This window comes from Xenia sp. Carnegie-2017, unplaced genomic scaffold, assembly GCF_021976095.1.
Source record: "Xenia sp. Carnegie-2017 unplaced genomic scaffold, XeniaSp_v1 HiC_scaffold_21, whole genome shotgun sequence".
NCBI classification, from domain to species: domain Eukaryota; kingdom Metazoa; phylum Cnidaria; class Anthozoa; order Malacalcyonacea; family Xeniidae; genus Xenia; species Xenia sp. Carnegie-2017.
Genome location: NW_025813484.1, coordinates 6,313,160 through 6,331,528, shown reverse-complemented (window position 1 = coordinate 6,331,528; position 18,369 = coordinate 6,313,160). Strand labels below are relative to the sequence as shown.

Below are 18,369 nucleotides of genomic sequence, written 5' to 3'. Positions count from 1 at the left end.
AATAAACAGCGGGACGATTCATACAACCCGGTGTTGCATATTCATTTAGTGGCTGCGCTTAGACAGCTCGGCGTTCCTATTGGTCTGAAAATGCAATTGAGTAGCTGCCATTACGGGTAATCACATGCGTAATAAGATCTGTCCCACGCAAATAATTTTCAATTGAGTGCATTACCCCACTTTTGTCGCCTATACAGTCGTGTGGGCGTTGGAATGGAAGAGCTCGAGACGCCATCGTCAAAAAGGACTGTAGGCTGGAGAGAAGAGCGACAGAATGATATTAAATTTTAACGGGGTACTTGGATACAAGAATTCCAAGTTGAAGTATATAAGAAGCTCTTTATCTTCTATAGAAGCTCTTTACTTCAGATAAAGAGCGTCCGACATACTTAAACTTAATTGAAATTTTATTATCTGTATCCAGTTAAAATTTGATATCACTCTAAAGTAAGATCCCTCACTGCACTTCAATCATAAAATTCCATCATCGCTTAGAGGCAAGTCGCAGTTATACAATTTAAAAGGTTTTGGTACATTGAATATGCATGATCGATGACATGTATGATGATGTCAGATGGCAAATCTACGGAATTCGTAGGAAAAAGCACTTGTGACTTTCACGTGTCGTTGCGTTGTTTTCCTTTCAAAGAATGCAGTGGAAATCTGAGTATACTTGTTATCATTTCATCGTGAGTACTTTGAATGTTTTTAAGGCAATATAAGGTCAAACAAACGAATTGAAAACGAGTTAACGACTCCGTAATTATTTCGTGATTGAATTCACCAAGAAGTCCCTAAATACCACAAATACCAAAATGCAGGTTCCGTATGCAGTTGAAAGCCTTGTTATTTGCTGAATTGCAAATGCTACCTGCGATGCCACTACAATCCTTATGTTAGCGTTTTTCATAAAATCAATGAATATAATCTTGCCTGGTGGGAAAGAGAGTTTCGTGCAACAAATCGAATTCACCGTCATAAGAATTACTACTCAAGCATAAACATTCTTGGAGATTTTTTTGAGAGAATGTGCTCCAGAGTTCTGCAATGTTGATCGTTAAAATTAAGAAACGAGTAAAAATCTCCGCAAACAATTTTAGAAGTATACATGCACTGGACATTTCCACGAGACATTTCCACGAGACATTTACACTTGACATTCAACTGCACTGGACATTTACACTTGACATTTTAAAACACTGGACATTCTACACTACGCCGTTCTTGGAGAGGTTTCGCCTTGTTTTGAAGAGCTTGTACACAAAATAAACTGTATACAGAATGTATATATTGAATGTATGAATGCAAACGTAAAATCCTCACATAGATTAGATGACTGAGGAAGTAAGATTGCTCGTAAACAACATTCCAAGCAATGTTTAAGTACTCCCCCATTTTTTATCGTTACGCACAGAAAGGATTGATAAACTCTTGATTAACAGCAGATCAGCAGCAGTTAACACAGTCGAGGCAAGATTTGCTGCCTTCTCGAAATCGATTCCCCAAACCATTTCGCATAACTCCGAAGTGCAAACATGCAGGGAGGGGAGCGATTTTTTCAAATGTAGCTACAAGGAGTAAGCAGCGTATTCTGGACACCGGAACCGGTAAATTAAGAACGTAATGGTCTTCGAAGATAAGATTTATCGATTACATTTGTCTCACGTGCAAAATCAACGGGTATTAAAGTTTACGAGCAATGCTCGAGATGTTTTAATAACCTTATGACATTAAGAGTCAAGGTGATCCACGACCTAAGTGCATAACACTTCGAGTGACGCACGTTTGCAAGGATCTGGGTTCTTTTCTGAATTGATTTCTCGTGCCCATGGAGCCTCAAGCTAAAACATTCAATTCCAGCAGGCCGTCGGTGATTTACTTTCACGGAATTCGTGTGAAATACATACAGGACGATAAAAAAACGCTTTCAAAGGAGTTTGAAAATGAGGAAAGTGGTGATAGTAACAGCGCGATTCCTGCTCTAACCGTTAAAAGGACTTGGATGTCAGACAACGGACACGATTCGAAAACAGAAACGGCAGGTTTGCGTGCGCTTGAGCATTGTTTAAATATATTTTTCATTCATTTCTGGAAAGACTAAAACTCCATGCGTAGATTCATTTAGTGTCAGCAGACGTTTCTGTGAATGTATTTCCTTTAAAACTATCTTGTCGTTCTTTTCGGATTCATTGTTACAAAATGCATAAAATTTCATTCAAACGAGCTACTTCGGTGTAAAAACGCTGTTATCACTGAAGGTTTTATATCATGCGCATTTAACACTAACAAAATTTATTAAACTCATCAAGGAATTCAAGTAGTGTCTGAGCTCAAAAAGAAATCATAACTTAACAATCTCTTCGAATTGGAAGTATACAACATCGCCAGGATTTTCACACAGCCAAAATTGTATTTCATCTCACTGATTGCGCTTGAATAAACCTTGTTTGAAATGGAAGGCGATCCAAAAGTGCATGAAACACTTGTCGCATACTTAACATGAGATTCATCTAATTAACGTCACAAAATTATTATCATAGTCAACAGTCCTGCAATGAAAGACAAAGCAAAGAAAGCCGCTAGTTTTTCCATTTTATTCATAAACAATTTACGATATGTCGATGAACCTCATCAGTAGACGCTTTTTTAGTGGTATTGGAGTAGTTTTATCTCAAAAAGCATGTGGGCGATTAAAAAAAAGCAAAGAGTTCGATAATGCTATGCTTCTTGTTTGGCGAGAGGCCCTTGAAATATTTCTCATATCATATTGCTTTATTCAGATGCGGTATGTACGGAAAACGAAGAAGAGTGTTTGCGAAAACGACGCCGGACCTCATTTACGTCGTTTCAAACAACGCGACTGGAAGAAGAATTCGACCACGATAATTACATCGTGGGGATGAAACGCTGGCGATTGAGCAAGGAGCTAGACATTCCGGAAAAGCAAATAAAAATTTGGTTTCAAAATAAAAGAACAAAACTTAAAAGGAATTTCTCCAACGATGAACACAAATAGAAGATCTAAACAACAGACGATGGTCCCCCCTGGCAATGTCTGGACTCACGATTAGAAGAGCACGTCTTTCATACAAGAGCGTGTCTCAGGGTGGGGGGGCTGGACTCGAAATGCGCTATCGCACTCCCAGAGTTATTCTCGCTGATGGTCTTACTGTTTTGACTGTTTTTCCTTAATCACTCAGATTTAAGGGTCTTATTTATTTAATGTAGTTGAAACAATAAAGTCTTATTTTACTTGTCATTAAACAATGATTTAATAGCAAACAAGCTAGTTCGCAACCGTAATGTCTAAATTTAAACATTTACAAACTGGATTAGGACACCAAACACGGCCTTCCTGGTGTGATATATTAACGCCAACTCGTTTGCTTGTTTGTGTAATTGCTGTATGTTTTAAACACATTAGGTCGGTACAGTTTTGACAGTAGCTTTAATCGCTTCATTTCCCTCACAAAAGTTCACATCTATTTTCATCCACGAAACGAAATATTTCGAACAGAAATTGGACTTTCATAATTACTTTATGACATGAAAATTTTCACCGATGAAATGCCTGCCTATATTTCATCACACATGGCATACATGAAAGCTAGACTTTCACTACAGTTAAAATTAATGATTTCATTAAAGAAACCGTTTCAATTTCACAGACTGACGATCTTGAATAAAATGCGGCAGTTACATTTTCGCAAGGGTTATCATTGTTGAAATATTTTCTTCTTCGCAGTTGGACTTTAAGTAACAGGTATTCGACAGCATTACATCAAAGAACAGAGAAAGATTGTGTACATGGCTTGAGCAGAAATTACACACTAAACATAATTATGATGTTGAACTTTTGATTCAATTTGCTCCGACAAATAATCGACATATCAGCCCTCCTTTCATGAAAGTCATTCGAGTCGATCGCACGTTCCTAATTACTCATTTGAACTGAAATGAGTCGAATATTTTTGCCAATATAGGTAAATAAAGCAAAATGGTGTGTTTTTACATTAGATTTTGCATTTCGGTTCAATATAGTTCTCATTAAGAAACAGCTCTCGACTCAAAAAATGCGAACAGATGTCTGTGATGAGGTCTCCTGCAAGGTTTTCTTCCTTCAAGTGTGCCAGCTACGTCACCCACACAATCAAAAAATATTCTAAACATTTTGGAAATGCTTGTGAAAACTCGTAAACAAAATTCCTTTCTATGAAATACGACAAGGCCCGAAACAATCCTTCAACTCAGTGTAAGGGGAAACCCGAAGCAGTTGATCGAGTTAGCATAACAATCACTCGTAACTATGGTTGATTTTTTTCATATTCTTACTTATAAAGAGAAAAGCCGATTACGAACTTCTTCGTGTTGTTTGGAATAAAGCGAGATCTTCGTGTAGAACGCAGAACAGAGCGGCAGAACGCAAGAAACAGTTCCACTTTAATGGATTAAAAGTCGAAAAATGCTTTTAAAGCAAGAGACATAAAGTTTTGATATAGCGCAGCCAAGGAAACAGCAAAACAAACAAGGCAGTAAACAGCGAAGAGGTTGAAATATTACAAAATACGTCCGTTTATACAAAATCCGAGTTTACCATGTCCGATATACATTGTAAATATTATCTTGTATACGATCGAAGAAATGTGACAATTGAAAGGACATAAATGATTACATGAAAATTATCCTTGTTTCGGGAGAGTCGAGTTTGAAATTTTATTCCTGCAATTTTCATTCCCGGAAAACGAGGAATGTTAAGAGACCGACACAAGAAGTGCATAGATAACGACTCACAAATTCCTGCATACGCGACATCCAATTATATTTCAAGTTTCGAATGCCCAAGAAACTGCCTGTTTCACAGTGCAGTGTGATGTTTCTAATACCATGGAAATCCTGATCTTAGACATTGACTTTTCACTTGCTCTCTTTTTAGTTTCATTCTTCTATTCTGAAACCAGATTTTTATTTGCTTTTCGGTCAGGGAGAGCTCCGTGGCGAGACGCCATCTTTTTAAGCCAACAACATACATGTTCTGTCGAAATTCCTCTTCCATGCGAGACAACTGCAACGGAGTGAACAGCGTCCGTTTTCGTTTGTCGCTTGCACCATTTTCGCTGGTCTTTTTAATTCCTAAACGTTCAATAAAAATTGATCTACTTTTCAATGTAAATTTCACCTACTTCGCAAGATATTTAGTAATCGGATACTACACAATCAAAAGTAACAACTGTTCGTGGTTTCATTATGAAAAGACAACATAATTCTTTAAGGGCAGGTGTCTTAGCTTTGTATTGAAGTTCTTCAAATAAACGACTGTCGCGTTCTTTTCGAAATTCACTGTTCTTTGTTAAGTAATTAAAACATACATCAGTCTCTTGCGGTGAAAATAATTAAGTTACCAAAAAGAAAAATGACTGTACTTTTGCAATATAGCCCAGGGGTATTCCCACACCCATTAGAAAACAATAAACGCTGGTGACGTTTGGCATCTTTCCAGTACGATAAATCCCATACAATGGCACAAGGGATGTTTAGTTTAAATCGGCAAAACATTAAATGTGCTCGATGAAAGCGCAAACTCAGATAATCTATGTAGACGACGGAAACAATCTAGGAGACATATCTGTTCATAGTACACATTATATTTATGTTCATGTATGTTTGTATATATGTATAATATATATCTTCGTATGTATATACTTCTAAACACATTTCCGTTGATTAGGCGAAGAATACATGTGATTTAAATTTTGTCCAGCGCAAAACATCATTTTTGAATTCACTTAAGTCTTCGTGAGCAATGATATGATTTCGAACGATTTATTTCAAAGTTGTCGATTTTTCATTGAACCTGCGCGCGTATATCGTACATTCCGGTTTTGCTCTAATGCCTTAAAATAGAATGAGCCAGACAGGTTTGTCCTCCAAATAAATAGATAGATATGTTAGCAAATGGATTAGACAAGTTAGATCTGGGTGAGTACATACACACGCAGGATTAATGGCAAAAAAAATGAGCTAAAAATGTACTTGATTGTTTAAAGTGCGAGACATACACGCCTTTATTCAATTCACAAAGTTTCTTCATTACTTCGTACTATAAGAATACGCAGACTTAGAGAATATGCGTCAAATCACTTTTTATAAAAAGACTATTTTGAACGAAAGTCGATAGGATCACTGCATCAGAGCGAGTAATCGGTCGGGATCACAGTCCTGGCGTATTGTCGGTCCAAATGTGTTACATCGATGATTGTGTACGATGTTTGTGCTAGGAAATAAAACTGTTTCGGAGTTGACAGCATATATTTCAAGGATGTTCCAATAAATGAGATTAACTAGGATTTGTCTCGCTCGCACAGATGTGAAGAAAAAACGGTAAAAAACCGTCAATCCTGAGCCTCGTTACATGAAGAATAACATTTTGATCGGTAGGCAAGGACTTCGCTAAGCATTCGATCATGTACAACTTATATAATGAATATACGGCTCATGTCAATTGCAGTGAAAGAACATATTTCTACGTCGTTTTAAAAACCACAATTTTGTCATAAAAGCACGACTCTTTAAAGCTCCTCAGCAAGACTACGTCAATCAATCCAATACAAAAACATATGCACGTACATACATCAAGTGGAAAGGAGAGCCCGAATCTAAGGAATTTTCACAAATACATCTATTATTTAGTCTTTTTCAGACTTTCACGCTACACAAAGAAGTCGAGCGATGCTGGCGAAACGTCTGTTAACACCGTAATAGGGTGAAATCTAGTGTAATCTTTGGCAGCCGATGGTTTTTATAAAATGGGATAGGTTAATTTGTCCAGCAGCGACTATCAACAAGGACTATCTCAAATTCATATGATATTATCAACCCCATGCTTGCTTACACGACACACTAAAACAGGAATATTGCACGGGAATTTTCAAAATCGAAAAGAAAAAATCGAGGAAAATTTTTCGCAATACAAAATATATGAATTATAGTGTTGTCATCTTCACGTTGAATAATCCCATCGTATTTTGACAAAAGCGAAGATCGCAGAGAAGCGTCTGTATATATCCATACACCCGTTGGTGTGTATATTAATATTTAGATTAACGATTTGAGTAAACGGTAAGAGCTCGGCCAACGGTGGCAACGATGTAGTATCAGCTTACGGATTTACTTAGAATTCAATAAAAAATGAGAAGCTAAATATGGAAAACAAAATTAAGCTAATAAGCAGAACGGGAACAGAAGTTCCGAGCGTAAGCCTTTGCGGTTCATAAACTGTCTTCACATATTCCTACGACGTTGTATATATATATATATTTACTCTATACGTGCAGTCCCTCAAACCATCGAGAATCACATACGTACCTTTAGTGTTAAACTCTTGAAAGCTATTGGCTTCCCCAATTAAAGAACAGGGTTGCCTAAAGATATTATTCTGTTGTGATTGCGTGGAAAAGAATGACGAATGAATCTCATTATCGGCGTTGACGTGATTGGCTTCCAGTCTATACGAAGGAGTAGCTGTAACTGCTGGGTCTGCCGACAACTCACGACACAATTCAAAGTAAGAGAGCGTCCGTAAAAGCATGTCTTCGTCATTGACTTCCATTGCTCTATCCATCGTCAAATTCTCGATCATCCTTCTGTTTAGTGACCACCGACTTTCCGACCACTTCTGTCCCTCCCTTATGGCATACGATGAGATTTATACCTCAATGACGTTGCATGCGCGCACTGATTAAAATCGTCGCGTGGGCTGTTCGTTTAGCATTAATTAGCATTAAGTGCGCACAATTACAAATGGTGCAAGGGAAAGCGCCTAATTACATTTTGCGCTCATCGAAGCCGCATACAATAGCAAACAAAGTATTTGCGCATAAAATTTGTAAATATAAAAACGATAAGCAGCTATTACTGAAGTATACAAGCAAAAGCTTCCACATATAATAGGGGCTAATTCAATTGCATTATGATAAGCGCATGTTATGCAAATTATCTCATCGTCGAATTACGATGGCCATCTTAAACAAAAAAATAACTTTTTTTGTCGCTTAAAATTAAGTACACACGATTTAATATTTTCGGAGGAGGGAAGGGGGGGAGTGATTTCCTCTGCGGTTTACACAGAAATGGGTCGAAAATGTTATGAAAACGCTTTGAACCGTGAATGCATTTCGAAAGTGATGAGAATATATATTTCAAGCGCTAACATATCGATCGCAGATGTGTTATATAGGATACACAGACGTATGTCATTTGTACAATGTTTGCACTAATCATGGTGCGCTTTCGGTAACGAAAGTATATCTTAGACAGTCGGTATAATATGTCCCGACACTTGAGAGGTCAACAACAGGCAAGGTCTATAATTCGATTTCAATCTTTTAATGCGGCTGTCTGTAGTCTATGTAAAAAATGCCAATTTGCGCATCTCTTAGATGGATAGCGTATTTTTATTTCGGCTTTGCGACTAAATACCACGCAGTTGTTCGGTGACAAAAGGACAATTAAAGTCGGTCGATTCAAAGTCAAATCCTAATGTGCATAAATACATGATTGTACAAAGATCGCGAGCGATGTTAGGTTGACGTAAGGGCTTTCCTGCGTGAAGGCGTTAGCTCGTGAAACGGTCCAACTGTGCTATAGCATTGACCTTAGAAATGATTCACGCAGCAAAAAGAATTGAGATAATTTTGTTTCCTTAGCATTTCTGTCAGTAACAACAGGATCTAGTCTCGAGAAACGTCTCCACCGGACGATGGTCGCGACATCATGTACGCGCTCTGCAGCCTTTACTTTAATCAAGTCCACATGTGTTTTCAATCAACGCATCCATGATATGGTAAATGTCGTTCGTTGTATCATAATTTTTACAATATTTATTACACATTCTCTCACACTTCATTGCACTTGACCATGAATACACGCGTTGTTGAGGATGGAAAGTCGAAAAAAATACGTAAGCATTAAGTATGATTACTGAAACCCGGGTGTAATATGAGATAAACGCTTCAAAACATTCATGGAGTTGAAAAAAAAGTTAGTGATTTAGCCATGACACACGTTCGCTCTTAGGGAAGTTAACCCGAAACAGACCAAAATATCTCCCAACTTCCACCCATAAGAGAAAAAAAATCGAAATGAACTGACATTCATTCATAAGATATGCTAGCGGAAATCCTGAAGTGCCTGGCAGACACCATTTCAGGAATTAAAGCAAGTTTCGCAATGCAGAATTTACATGCGGTTGTAATGTCCAAGTTTGGCTTTTTAAGTCTGTTCTAAACGAAGATGCGATTCAAACTAATTAAAACGTAGAAAGAGAAGAACAATGCAATACTCGTGCATTAATTTGATCTACCATCAACATCAGCTCATGCTTTAATCCCTGTGCATTTCAACAAGCAAGGAATAGCATGAATAAAATGGGAAATTGTTGTCAAAACAGCATGTGATTTGAATTAAGCCATCTTTTGCAATTAACAAATACTGTTGACAACGATTGTTTTACGAGTTAGCTACCAGTGTCATTGACACTTTGCTTCTGTACGTTGGTTTGCGTGAGAGTAGCATTACTATACAATCGTCTTAACTCGCATACTCGTTATGGTTCCCACTTTCAGTTTGAGCTGTAGCTACTAGCATCGAGTTTTTATTACAAGGTTAGCACTAAAGGCTGATTTCCATTCTGTGCAAATTTTCGCACGATCGACTTTTTCCAATCACTTTCTTTTCAATTGAAAGCTTTCGACCGGAACAGTATGGGCATTTAAGGGTTAACACTGCTGCACACAATTCAAAAGAAAGTGATCGCAAAAAGTCGATCGCGCAACAATTTGTACTGAATGGAAATCGGCCTTAAGTCTCTTTAAAGACGGAAGTTTAAGAAAAGCAAAGTAGTGTGTTAAGTTTACACAATATAGCAATACACATATCGATCATTAGTACGACAAATCAATTGTCGTTGCATAGGATGTGTTAAGCAGTAATATTCTGGGTCGCAAAATTCTATCCAAATATGCGCAGGAGTCGAAACGCTTTACAAATCAAGACACTCGTAACTTTTACCATTAAATTTTCTCTTTCGCAAAATGCGTGCTTTATAAACAAGCATTTGATATCGATGACACTCGTTAGAGGCAACTCATCTACGATCAGTCACACGATGAATAAGGGTTGACGAAAAACGTTCCCCGACCATCGTCAGCACAGAAAGACAAGGCATTTTTTAACAATTCAACTTCTAGGGAATTCACCCCAGTAATTTATTATTAGTTGTAAGTTGTTTCGAAGAAATATAGCCAGCTGTATCAATTACAGATTAATTAGAATGACTACAAACAGTAAAAATTACTAAAAAGATGTCCGGCTTTATAAGGAACCAGAGACCTATAATTTGTTATTTACGCATATTTCAGAATTGCAAGGTTCAAGAAATCACAAAAGTCCTTTTAATAAAATAAGAAGAATAACAGGAAAACACCAGGTTTATGTAAACAATGTTAACAAAACCTAATATGGTGAAAGCGTTTTTCTTGCAAGAAAAATCTACGAAGAAAAAGATTAAGCACAAAGCTTGGATGAAGCAAAAAAATTAAGAAACGAGCTCGAAGACAAATCCGCGCTTATGTAAACAATGGACATTGGAATGCTGGAATCCTAGCGGTGAGAAATCCAACACGAAAGAAAATAGATTGAAAATGAAAACTAGCGCAAGAAAATCCCATGTCTATATTTGTTGATGTCCTTGACCCCATCGGCTTTACATCAAACCGTTTATTAAAATCGTGGTGAGCAATAACGTGAGAATTGCATTTCAAAACAGTTTGTATGCTGAACGAAGATATATTGACCATAAAACAACAGATGTTCGCCCAGAGACGTTTGCCGCCCGAAAGCAAATCCAGTGTCACATTTGTACATATGTTCAACCCACTCGCGTAAAACGCGGTACAAGCCAACAAAAGAACATCTACTGGGAAAACCAACAACCATTATTAACATTTTGACACTTTCTCACGAGAAATTGCTATTTCCATGCTTGATTGAGTAAAAGTCACGTGATCCCATGTCGGGTATCCTGTGGAGACGTCATGTTGCATTGACTATAATAGCACGAACAGTTTCGGTGATCCGTTGAAACGCTGGTTTGCCTATATCGTGATCATCCCTTTACTAAACATATAATAATTACACAACAGGGCAGATCCAAGCATAGACTAGGAGGGAGTATCAAACCACGCCCAAATAAAATGCGTACGTTGATTGGTATTCTAATCACTGAAAGCCTTATGACTGGTTGAAATTGATGCATCATGCTCAACATAGCATGACTGAAATCGGTGGAGTAGCAAGTCTGCTCTTGAGACGTAAATACGTCAGCCTTAATTCACTCTAATAACAATCCAGTTCTAAAGAGAGAAATATTGTCAATAATAAATTTACAAAGCAACCGCAAGCCAGCCACGCCACTGACTAAGATAACCACATTGATCATCGCCCATGACAGACGTTTAAATAAATGGAGATAGGCGAAACGAGCTGGTCGTTGATGTAACATATCAAACTTTATGTTGAAGCTCTGAGATTATCTCATTACCTTATCTTATTTTGTTAAATCTTGATATCATTAAGCGAAAACAATAGTCTGTCATGATCTTTAATTGAAACTCCGTTTTGCTATGGGGTAATGGGGTTAACTAGTGAATATACGTTTGGACAGAGTGATGATAACTTAAAAGAAGTTGTTTTAAGACACGGAGACAATACAAATCGCCCTTTGGCGACTGGCAGGCTCCTTCATTATGTTGAAATATCTATAAAGATTAGCAAGAATAATAAGCGAAGTGTTTAAAAATATTTTCCTATCGTTAATAAGTTGGATGAAAACAAATGACATTACCATGTGCCTTTCATAATTATCATGAAGAGATAAAGATCGAAGCTAAATATTTTATTTTCAAAGTCTTTTTGCTAAGGAAATTTCATTCCCCTGGGAAATATAAATGAATGTCATTCGTTGACTTCGAGACATAGAGAAGAACCAAAAGCGAAATGGCAATTGTGTTTTTTCGCATTTTAGCAATCACAACACAAATTCATAATCAACTTGTAAGATTTTAAAATTTGTCTAAATTACAAAGGGCAACGAGATATACACGAAACCGCAATTTGATATTCCTTGTGTATTTGACAAACTACTCAAAGGTCGAGTCCTCATCATAATGTAATACTGAAATAAAAATATGATAGTCATGCTTTGTGCTACATTTCATTAAGTTCTCAGCATTTATCTCATTAGAAAGCTCTTTTTTTGCAGTAAGTAAAAATAGAGTTATTTTTTTCTCACGACTATATATTGGTTTGCTATGTAAAATAACATGAATATGAGATTTTGACCAGTTTATTTTTTCTGTCAACGTACAGCATGTTATCTCAATGGTCAGCAACCCGACTGAGTAAGCGACCGCAAGAAAAACCATCCATCTTAACAGTCATCACTCAAATGACTAATGGAAAAAAATACATAAAGATGAAAATGACTATTAAATCAGTTCATCGCTCACTTAAATGGGAATGTACTTCAACAGTTTTGCGACGCGATAACATGAAGATAGTATGAAAACCACGAAAGGAATTGACTCGGTTCAAGTGGCCTGTCATAGCTGGGCCGCCTAAAGACCACATCGGGGCCATATGGGTTATCGTTAGAGATAATTGAAACGTGTTTACAAATGGATAACATCTCGCTAAAATGATGAAAACATTCACCAAATAATATAAACAAAGATTGCAAAGCGCATAGTTTAACTGCACAATCCTATCGTTATAGATGACGCCATGTTATCGAATCACCAGCAACATTGTTCCCGTCGAGTGTCAGAACTATACGGTTTCAGTATATACATTCAATTTGTAAAAAATCAAAGGGCTCAAAAACATATATTCAGGCTGTGAGAGAACTAACAGATTTCAGCATACATTCAGGGTGTGAGAACTTGAGGGATTAAATATACATGCTGGGTTTGTGAGAACTGAAGGATTAAAAATATACATCCAGGGTGGAGGGAGATAAAGGATTCGAATATACATCCAGGGTGTGAGAGAATTAAATAAAGGATTCGGATATACATCCAGGGTGTGCGAGAATCAAATATGCATCCGGGGTGTGCGAACTAAAGAATTATTTAGGAATACAGAATTCTTTTCATTTCGACGCAAAATCATTTTCTTAAACCAAGAAATTGATGCACTAAATCCATTGGTTGCCTGTTTTACATGAAGCGTTTGTTTCCCATTATCCTATTTGATTCACAAACAGATGTAAAAACTTATTCTGAAGGCTCCATAGAAATATCCTTGATTGATATTGAAAAAAAATAAAAAGATAGATGCAAACTTTTATAAAGCATTCCTTCGAAATGGATAAAAATCCCACTCAAAAAACACAATAAGAAGCTAGCTTATCTTAATTGTAAGCCCATCGAAAGAATTTGCGTCTTTTTTAACACGATGACAATCCAAATTTTGTTGGATTTAACGGGAGGCTAATCAAGCAAGAATTAGCATGGTAATCCAAATACAAAGCCATTTACAGCAGGCCAACCAAGCATGCATTATCAGTCTAATCCAAACAGCGGATTGCGATGAACTGACAGATAAAGTCAAACACAAAGCCATTTACAGCAGGCCAACCCAGCATGCGTCAGCAGTCTAATCCAAACAGCGGATTTTGATGAACTGATTACTCTATGGTAATTGGTAACAACTTAGTTAAAAGGTTGAACTGTTATTAACTACTTGGAGTCCAATTTAGTGATGATTTGAAGTGGAATAATCATGTAAACTATATATATATATAGTAAATATAGTGATAGCCGGGAGGGCACATTGTAATACACTTTGTATCTTACGCTCTCTGCGCATGCGCAATTCGAGCAATCTCAGATTGTGCAGAGTCTCATAAAGAAGCGTTCACCGCTTTCGCTTTTTGCAAAGCTCACCTTTATAGGTTTGAGCACTCTGATGACTTTACCACAGAATAGACATCTAACAGAAGACCCACTCGGTTAAAATCGTGGCGTATTTTTTCACTACGCATGCGTGACTTCCCATCAAGATACTTTCACAAAATCAGTATGGAATAGTATTGCACAAGAATGTTTATTTACTAATAATTCACGTTTAAGGCAAACGTTTGCCGAAATTTTTACAAATAGGTATCATCTCGGGAAGGAGATAAGGTTCCAAGCTTTTGTAGTGTGAAACGATATATTTGTAAAAATACTATATTTTCTATTGCGATCTAGTGGAAGTATCTTGCTGGAAGGCGTGTCTGCTTAGAATTTGTTTCAGAAAACTGGGGACACGAACATCCAAGGTTCCGACCCAAGTCGACCTTCTGTTAAGAACTTAAGATATTTATTCTGCGACTTTACAAAACAATCCATACAATGTGTAACCGTACATCCTGTGTCCCAAGTGCAGAAAAATACATTAAGAATGCACTTGAGTACAATTAGACCTGTACTAGCATACGCTGTAGCAATATGGCAAGCGATACCTGGTTATTTAAGTAGCAAAATTGAATACATGCGCGAAAGGGCGCTTCGAATTATCAAGTAAGAGTAATAACTTTATTTACACACGGTACTATTTCACAAAAATTACACAAAAAAAAAATGAACGTGATCTTCCAGCAGGCCGTGCACGCTAATTATACATCATAAAATAACTTCGAATACACAAACAAAAACATAACTATGTCAAACTGTATTCAAACTATTCGTTTTTAAAATTATTTTTAAAACACTTCAGAGATTTACAACTTTTCCGATTGGAGGTTAAATTATTACAAGCACTGCACCTCTATACGAAAATGATTTTTTATCGAAGTTTGTACGAGGCTTCGATGGCATAAAGTCATAATGGGCGTGTCTCGAATAATCATGCACTGCTTTGGTTACAAGAAAAAGATGAACAACATAGACAGGAATTAGACGGTTTTTTCTTGATACATTGTGATACACAGTTGACTATTTCTTCTGGTACTCAAGTTTTGTATTCCTAGTTCATTATAGATAGATGAAAAAGAGTTGCGAAGAGGCAATTTTGCTGGCAAACTTACAAACTTAAGAATGCAAACGTGAGCAGCTGTGTATAAAATTTATGAAAAAATTTAAGAATGAAGATCACCTGATGCACAATATTTCTTCTGAAATTCAGATCGAGTATTTGCAATCATAGACTAAGGCCAAGTTCAAACGTCGAATTTTATAGGAACCGAACGCATTAAAGACAAAAGAAAATGAGATGAACTTCCTCATTATCTCTTGCGTTTGGTTCATATAAAGTTCGACATTTGAACCAGGCCTAAGAAGTCAACAGAAAAGCCTACTTTTTTTAGCAATACTAGTAAATGTGGAATGTTCAGCACCGAACAATTTTTACTTGTTAATTCAGTCGTTAGTACTGCAAAAAAAGATTCAATTAACATAAACTATTGCGAATTGCAACAATGCCCCGAAATTGTGACGATGCGCCAAAATTGCGACAATGCGCCGACTCACGAAAGTTTTGTGTAAATAATGTTAAATAGATAATATTATTTCAACCATAGTTCTATAAATCAACTGATGACCAGAAACTTTCACAGGCGAGGCTACCCGCATGTACGTAATGGTGTACCTTTTTTTATGTTCATTGTACATTGCTGAGTCATACGCCCTTGTAGAAAATAAGAGTAAGTTGACAAGGTTACCGTGTTTGAATAAAATTTATCTATGTATCTCAGGATTTGGTTATCCTGACTACATATAACACGATAATAGTAATAATTATAATAGTAGTAATAACTCTTTTCAACAAAAGTCCCCCCCCCCTTGACCCGAACATCATATTTTTATTTCTCTGAGGGTAACCACTCCACAATATGTTGGCGTAACTTATTTCATCAAATATTCAACTCGGCCCTATTTAACCCTCCACCACAAAAAAGTTTTTCACCGCACCCTACAAAAAAGACCACACCCATCTTCCTTCCATTTGCTGCAACTCGTTTCTTTGCAATGTTTCAATAAACCCTTCCACTTTCCTTGATTGAAAAGTACTCCAATCCATTCTACAAAAAAAATGCCACACTAAACTTCCTTTCTTTTCGTACAAATCTTTTCTTCACACCACTCCAATGAGCCTTTCCACTCTCCTCCACTACAAAGTCTTCCATTCCACAAAAAACACCACACATTCATCTTATTTCCATTTTGTACAACTCTTTTCTCACACCGCCCAAATTCTATCCTACTTTGCTTCACTTCGCGTGACAAAATTCTATTGTACCTTTGTAATTTCAAGCTAATAATCTGATTGAAAGAGCTAGCTAATGATCTAATAGAAAAAACTAACTAATGATCTAATAGAAAGAGCTAGCTAATGATCTAATAAAAAGAGCTAGCTAATGATCTAATAAAAAGAGCTAGCTAATGATCTAATAGAAAGAACCAACTAATGATCAAACAGAAAGCACTAGCAATAACAAGAATTAAAATGAACTGAGACGATCTGACGATTCGAAGACAATTGCTTTGGAATAAGGAGCAAGATCTGTGAATGTAGACATTCTACGCCATAATATTCTCATCATCCTCATCATCATTATGAAACTTCTCCTTAATTCCCGTAAAGACAGACGTTATAAGTGCATCAAGAGATAATACGTGGAAGTAACACCGTGATCTTATTTATCCTCAAGAGAAGTGAGAACATCAAATCCCACCCTCATTGAAAAATATTGTAAATCATTGGAAATGTATGCTCATGTATATAGTAACAAAAGCATCGAGTCTCTCTCGGTGTAAGACAGTGACGTGTACGTAGCCTGCGTGGAAGTCCATATTTTGGTGTTCACTCACTGTAAAAAACATTGGATTTCAAATGAATCAATAGTGCAAATGCCTCGCATTCACAAAGCAGGATTAAACATACAAGTTCGGCCAGAGTATGCCACATGTGTAAAGTAAACACTATCTTAAGAATATTCATGTCGAGTGTGAAAACACGCCAGCTGATATCATGTAAAATCTTCAAAATAGCAGTCCCTCGTTCGTGGAATGACGAAATGTAGATGTCCACATTGGCGAAGCGACCCACGCCTGTGTACTCGTGCTAGCCAATAAACTAAAACTGTGTATCATATAGAATACGATAAATAGCCTGAAGCTAAAGCAATGGAAAAAATTTATGGCGAATTGAAATATTGGACGATGTTTGAATACTTGTAAAATATCAATGGCCTGTTTATGCATTGCAGAGACGACTTAAAATACAAGCTAGCTCAAATTACGAACAAGCCAAACCGGTTCTTATGCGAAAAATAGCAACATATGTATACTTTACTTTGGACAGTGATCGAGATCTATCGACTACTGCCAATCAGTCCATTTTTAGAAAAGTTCATGAAGGGTTTTTCTTCCAAAGCCTTTTGGTGATGCATCGACAATTCCTGCGGACACGCCCATTTAAGGAAATCGGATTAAAACATAAAAAGCTTAAGCCAACTTTAAAACAAGATCTGTATAAGATATCTGAGATTATAGTCTTATAAGTTATCGTAATATATTCACTTTGAACTCGTATCTCACAAGAGTAGGTATTGATCAAGATAGCTAAAAACGTCACAAAATGGAGGGTTTGCGCTAGAACGAGACAGACATAAATAGCTAAAAGATAGTGTCTTCTGACGAAGGGAGAAGTTCAAAAGAACTAACAACTTTATTTAGCTACTTTCAATCAATATAATTGGATGAGCATTTTAATAATTCGTCTATTTTAAATTGCGGTTAAAAAATAAGGAAAATACTTACGGGTCGTTAAAGATTGTAAGCAATATTATGAATAGCCACGCAGCTATTCAAGGGAAGTTATAAAAGCTTTGATACGAAAGGGAAACACTTACATAACGACTTGTATATTTAGTACTCTCAACATGAAAAGTCCGCGGATATGCACAGTCGATCTGTAATACAATCATACGACAATACACTCAGTAGTCTCAACGTGCGACAACATACTTACTACTCCTAATAATATATTTTATACTATCGTTAAAACAACGATCAAAATTACTTTCACTCAAACGACACGGACTCGGGGCCCGTACTGGAACACAAATTGGGAAGGGGGGTTGAATGTGTCCGCACATTTAGCTCTTCTCGACTGATTTCTTTCGAAAGCGATTGTACCTTCAAAAGAAATCATTCAGGGAAAGCTGTGTACATGAATAATCATCTCCTTCCCCCCGACAAAATATAAAAGTGAATGGTTTGAGCCCAGGAATATTGTTACATATTTGCATAGATGTAAGTCTTCTAGGTT

General features: G+C 36.8%; 2 protein-coding genes across 2 annotated transcripts; one reads left to right on the top strand and one right to left on the bottom strand.

The window, feature by feature from the left end:
* The first annotated feature begins 1,431 nt into the window (after positions 1–1,431).
* On the top strand, positions 1,432–3,264 carry LOC124444831 (ventral anterior homeobox 2a-like). Its single transcript, XM_046995497.1, has 2 exons — positions 1,432–2,042; positions 2,781–3,264. The coding sequence occupies exons 1-2, from the start codon at positions 1,829–1,831 to the stop codon at positions 3,014–3,016; spliced, it is 450 nt and encodes a 149-aa protein (XP_046851453.1). The 5' UTR covers positions 1,432–1,828; the 3' UTR covers positions 3,017–3,264.
* Positions 3,265–4,533: 1,269 nt separating this feature from the next.
* Positions 4,534–7,686, bottom strand: LOC124444830 (homeobox protein EMX1-like). Its single transcript, XM_046995495.1, has 2 exons — positions 7,363–7,686; positions 4,534–5,130 (listed from the first exon to the last, which is right to left on the bottom strand). Exons 1-2 carry the CDS (start codon positions 7,634–7,636, stop codon positions 4,877–4,879), a joined length of 528 nt encoding a protein of 175 aa, XP_046851451.1. The 5' UTR covers positions 7,637–7,686; the 3' UTR covers positions 4,534–4,876.
* Positions 7,687–18,369: the final 10,683 nt, after the last annotated feature.